Here is a 6,203-nt window from a genome sequence, read left to right as displayed (position 1 = left end):
AAACCAATAATCCTCATTGCCAGCGGTTCGATATCAATTTGCAAATTATAATTCGTCACTTGATTAAAAATTATTTTGCCTATCCCAGAAATAACAAAAACAACTTCAACCCAGTGACAGCTTAATTTCAGAATGTGAATAAGATGATTAGATACTTAAAGCTGATACACAATTTATGAGCGGTAACGAAGTTTAAATGTAGTACATGGTTAATAGAAAATATTGCCAAGTATATCTAAAATTTTCATTTTTCTGAAATCAATTTATTTTACCTTTATATTATAGTCGTTTGCGCGTATATGAAGTATGTGCTTATTCGAAAAGCCACTCCTGCAAACTGCACTTCAACGAACTCATTCATGCAATATGTGAAGGTACGATTTTTTATTTTGTGTTTTCTTTTTTTTTGTTTTTTTCTGAATGGTCGAAATAGTGCCGCTTTTAAAATCAAGGTGTAGTTCTTCGCTGAACCTGGTGAGATCTCTTTTGTGCTGTTGCAGATTGATGACATTCAAAAATTTCTCCATCGAATAATTGAATAAATATATGACGGTAATGACAGTGATGATGAAATCACAGGCAACATCAGTGTCTAACAACAAACTCACTATACCTAATATTAGCAACATCATGACAACTGTAGAAAATGAAAGCTAAACACACACAAAGGTACCATAATCGAAAAGCGTAAGACGTACGCTATCCTCTTAGACCCCCAACTTAATTTATATTTCTCTGTAGCATTGTAAACCTATAAAAAAGATTGTGAAATTTATAAAAGACAGTTGTTGAAAATGAAAATAAGTTGCATTAAATCTAAAAGTATTATTAGAATTATCAATAATTTTCAACTACGTAAGACAAAATTTAACCCGGAATATGTATGGTCAGTATTTGAATAATTATCAACATTACTTTTATCTAATTTCAAAATTACAACACAACTCCTATCCATTGGATGGCACAAAATCGCATAATTATGTAGATGACACCCATTCCGTCGGTTACCTCCGTATTATGGATTACAGCAGATACTATGGATTCGCAGTAGAAGTAAATGCTTTAATTTATGGTATATCATGTAGTATTTTCGCTATATGGTAAGAATATTTTGAGAAATTAAGACGGAATATGTCACATTTGTAGCTCATGAAGAACAACGTGACTGCATGGAAATATACAGAACAACTTGCTTCAAGGCCTTTAACGATTATCCTGAATTGAATCCAGATACAAGCTACTGCAAGTACATATATTTACTTACTACTATCTCCTACATTATTATATTTATTTGACATTTCAATGGTCAGGAAGTGTGTTTTGCAAGAATGTGGTTACGGATCCTGTCTCACTGCGCAGCAATTTTGACGATTACCTCTTATATAGACTCTCGCACCCGACGACTTGTGGCTGGATAAATTTGATTGATGGAAATCTTGAGTAAAATGTCGTATGTATGTATGTATGTACGTGTGAGTGTGTCTGTGTGTTTGTGTGTGTCATGACGGCGTATCCTGAGATTTTCCTTCAGCACTCGATACATTTTAAACTTTTGAGATAATGTAATTGTATATCTTCATCTTCCAGACGCCTCTTCGTATTTCAAAAGTGTGCTGAAGGTGATGATAATAAGCACTGCATGACTTATTTCGACGCAATCTCTAAAATCCAATGTGGCGGTAAGATCTGAGTTATTTTGCCTGAATATAACGCAATCATTAAACTATTAAATCAAACTATGTAACATGATTAATATGTCTGTCAGTAGTCTTGCCTAGTACGACATAACAAACAGGAAACATCACGAATACAAGATAGATATGCTCAGCATAGCTTATGAAATCCTTTTCCAAGATAATGTACTCTATTACCCGCAAAACAAAAGTCTGTAGTCATAAGATAAACCATCTAGATTGTCTCTTCTTCACTACATTTCTGCATGGCACCGTTATACAATAATGAGTTGTTAAAACACCAAATTTAACAGTTATGTAAATACAAATATATTACTCCCAACCCGAAGGTATAATATCAAAATTGAAATATTTATAATGCCAAACGCAACAGGAAAAGCAGGAAAACGGGCAGTAATATGATAGACATTTTTGCTTAAATCTTGCTGAAGTAGCCGCATTGTTTGGCATACATAAAATGGTAATATGTCGTACAGAAATTATCTTTGTCATCGTCAAACTGCATAAGATAGATTACAAATGATATGTATTAAAATCATAGTTAAATGCTTTAATTTATATTGTATCATATAATTTTTTCTCAATTCGTCAATTATATTATGATGTAAAGAAATAAAATATCAAAATGTGTTGTAAAATCAAAATGTATTGCAGAGGAAAATATATGCGTACATGAATTGCAAGTAAAATGCCCGTCAGGTGAAAAATTGTATCCGATTGGTAACCCAGATTTCAATTACTGCAAGTACATATATTTTCATACTACTCTTACTATTCTTACATCTAATATTTACATGTTTATATATTTCTCACATCGATACTAATATTGACATGGTTGCTTGGAGTGTGTTACATTCAATAGAAAACAGTTAATTACAAATACTGACTACGTTGAACTGAAAATGCAACAATATCGGCAATATAACTACAATACCTTTTGGCAGATCAATAAATATTGGGTTGTCCGGAAAGTTCGTGCCGATTTATAGTAGCTTACCTTTCGACTTATTTTAGAACATGGCTGAGTCCTTAAAATAGGATTTGACTACATCTCTATTTAGAGCACAGTTTAAGCTATCTTTTCGTGGAAGAAGGTTTATGTTCCTATAACCTGTGTTAATTCTGTAACCCTTTAAAATAGAAGATGAGAAAATTCAATTTCGGCACTTGATGCTTTCTTTTTCCGTAAAAAATGCCTCATAAACAACCAAAGAAATATGCGCAGTTTACAGTGGTGTTTCTTTATCCGAAAGAACTGTGCGGAAGTGGTTCGCAAGGTTCAGAGCTGGAGATTGTAGCCTTATTGATAAAGAGCAATCAAGCAGACCATCCACTAGAGATGATGACCAAATCAAGTCATTAATTGAGAATAACCCACATTGCACAACCCGAGAATTGGCAGAAAGCCTCAATATATCAAAATCCGTCGTTCATGAACACCTGGTAAAGCTTGGGTGCACAAATCGCTGCGATGTTTGGGTACCACATGAGTTGAGTGAGAAGAACCTTTTGGATCGCATTTCCATCAGTGATTCGCTTTATAAACGGAATGAAAACGCGCCTTTTTTAAAGCAAATTGTGACAAGTGATGAGAAATGGATTATCTACCAAAATGTTCAGAGAAAGCGATCCTGGAGTAAGCGACATGAGCCACCCTTAGCCACCCCAAAAGCGGGTCATCACTCTAAAAAACTCTTGCTTTGTGTCTGGTGGGATTGGAAAGGAATTCTGTACTATGAGCTTCTCCCAAGTAACTAGACAATTAATTCTGAGAAATACTGCATACAACTGGACGAGTTAAAAGCAGCAATTCAAGAGAAACGTCCAGAATTAGCCACAGGAAGGGTGTTGTTTTCCAACATGATAATGCAAGACCGCACGTTTCTTTGGGAACCAGACAAAAATTGCTGCAGCTCGGCTGGGATGTGTTACCCCACCCACCGTATTCACCAGATATTGCTCCTTCGGATTTTCACTTATTCAGGTCTCTGCAGAATAGTCTTAATGGTAAAAGTTTCAATTCCTTGGATGACGTAAAAAGATACCTTGATGAATTCTTTGCCATGAAACCACCTCAATTCTGGGAAGAGGATTTTTCAAGTTAAGGGAAAGATGTAGACGCATTGTGCAACAAAATGGCTCATATTTGGTTGATTGAAAATATAATAGCATGTATTTATTGACCTTTTTCTCTCCTTTAAAAATCGGCACGAACTTTCCGGACAACCCAATATATAGGTAATATCATGTATGAGTACATTTACACAAATGCGAACTTAGGACAATGGTTCATGAAAGATCGATATCAGTCTTTAACAATATGTTATACTTTAAAAAACCTGCAGTAATGTCGATCGTCTTGGAAAACATGCTATTTAGAATTGTGTTATTCAGAAGAAAAGTATGATAAATAAATATTTAGTTGTATCTTTTATTCTAATACTTCATATTTAAATTAATTTTGTAAGAATTTTCCATCTGAAATGCGCTAATATCTACTTTTTATTTAGTCTTCAAGGCTCAAATTTAGAAATCAGTTTATAAAATATGATTCTTCACTTGATGAGTAACCATTTTACCTACCTACGAAATATATAAATTACACACAATGACAATTTGACTTCCGTATGCAAAGCTAAATATTGTTATATAATTAAGGCTATTACAGATTATACTCCCCAGTTGTATTTAACCTCAGAGTATCAATAATCGCTAATATTGCCAAATATAATAAAAACTCATTTTTTCTAAAATAAAAATTCTCAGATTTATTCTCATTTTCCAGACGCATTGCCTACTATAGAACTTGTTCTAACGACATCAGTAAGAGGTGCGAGGATTTCTTCCAACGAAGTGGTCTTGATAAATGTCCTAGTAAGATTTGTTTAATTAATTAACGCGTATTGGTAGAAACGTTATACTAACAACCTAAATTCGAAACATAATACACTTGTCAAGTTCAATTATAATACAGACATTATAATGATATCTTCCACTTCTTATCTAGTTGAAATAACATTCCACCAAAATATAGTTTCCATGTAAGCCAACTTTTATAAATAACATATCTATTTCCACGACAGACTACATATTACATTACTACATATAACAGACACCTTAGAAGGGTTATTATAATAATTATGTCTTCCTTTCACATCTAGTTGCAGTACCTCTGTCAAGTGCCGCTCACAAGCTTTCATATAGAAAGAATACACATAATCATTAGTCCACGCAATATAGATTACAACTGCTAATGCTTACTAAGACCTGAATTAAGTTATGTAACTTATGTTGTATCATGTAACATTTACTCCATGTATCATGTCTGATACAAACGAAGAAAACACTAAATTTGAATATTTGCAGAAATCGACTCGTGTATAGAAGAGGCCAAAGATATTTGTCCCGATGCGGAGAAACTATATCCCAAGCTGCCTCAAGATACGAATTTATGCAAGTACGTGTTTCCTTACTACTCTTACAATTATTACTACATCTAATATTTGCATGCTAATATATTCAATAATATAGTGGAACATTCAAATATCTTAGAACAATATTTCTTACATCGGCACAAACCTAGAAATGCTTACTTGAAGTATATTAGATTAAATAGGGAGCAGAAATATGTTAGAACTAACTGCATCAATTGTAAGAATGATGCATATCGACGACAATATATTGTGAGCCGACTTTTGGAAGATCAATAAGTACGTAGGTAATTCCTAATATAGGCACAAATCGACACATATGCAGTTAGACTAATGGTTTCTGAAAGATGCGCGTTGGTTTGGATTTTCTAGTATAATGGAATTCTTTAGAAAACCTAAAGTAATGTTTAATTGTGATCTAAAAACAGATGACAAACGGAAAAGTTGCGCGAAAAAAGTATCAATTAAAACTTGAAACGTACAGGCCAATAGATATATTAAAAAAAGCTTAAAATTGTGGAGCTGAAATTGATTTTAACTTCAATTAAATGTAAATGAATTAAACGAATACCCCTTCTTTAGGTTCTGACTCTACCTGTAAGGAACGTATCAATATGGAGCAGCCGTTATTTCCTCCAATTAAAAATCATATAAATTGGATTATGGAGAGAACCGAAGCACTCGAATATGAAGAGATTTTGTTCTAATATGCATATTTTTCTTCAAAGTATATTTTAATTTTGAAACATCTTTTGTTCGATTGATATTGGAATGCAAATATAAAATCGACCTATTTTATCTCATAATGTATTTTAAGATTATATCTGTTTAAAGCTCTATTCCATTGATTTATCAAATCGCAGTATATTTTTATAACTTAATGAACGTTTCTCATCATTTGTTATTTTCGTAGATTATTTGTAACAGGAGATGTAACGATCATATTATATATTAGTAGTAATTTCGTATAAATAAAAACATATTTGTATGAAAATTTGGGTGCCATGCTTCTCATATATGAATTAATAAGTGTTCTCAATTTTTCTTAGTAAGGTCGTTTTGTTTTGGTTGATAATGC

General features: G+C 32.8%; 1 protein-coding gene across 1 annotated transcript; it reads left to right on the top strand.

Moving 5' to 3' along the window:
* The first annotated feature begins 879 nt into the window (after positions 1-879).
* LOC128248050 (uncharacterized) lies at positions 880-5,832 on the top strand. Its single transcript, XM_089353303.1, has 7 exons — positions 880-1,012; positions 1,147-1,246; positions 1,588-1,679; positions 2,349-2,439; positions 4,480-4,568; positions 5,061-5,147; positions 5,708-5,832. Exons 1-7 carry the CDS (start codon positions 880-882, stop codon positions 5,830-5,832), a joined length of 717 nt encoding a protein of 238 aa, XP_089209429.1.
* Positions 5,833-6,203: the final 371 nt, after the last annotated feature.

This window comes from Octopus bimaculoides, chromosome 6, assembly GCF_046866305.1.
Source record: "Octopus bimaculoides isolate indiv1 chromosome 6, ASM4686630v1, whole genome shotgun sequence".
Lineage (NCBI taxonomy): Eukaryota > Metazoa > Mollusca > Cephalopoda > Octopoda > Octopodidae > Octopus > Octopus bimaculoides.
Note: the sequence above shows the minus strand (reverse complement) of the source record. Positions and strands in the feature narration are given on the sequence as shown.

What these genes read in the sequence shown, in the direction of transcription:
- LOC128248050 (XM_089353303.1), top strand. Translation starts at nt 880, where the DNA reads ATGTATGGTCAGTATTTGAATAATTATCAACATTACTTTTATCTAATT. An exon ending in CTCTAAAATCCAATGTGGCG is followed by an intron (nt 1,680 to 2,348) that starts GTAAGATCTGAG and finishes AATGTATTGCAG; the next exon opens with AGGAAAATATATGCGTACAT. An exon ending in GCCTCAAGATACGAATTTAT is followed by an intron (nt 5,148 to 5,707) that starts GCAAGTACGTGT and finishes CCCCTTCTTTAG; the next exon opens with GTTCTGACTCTACCTGTAAG.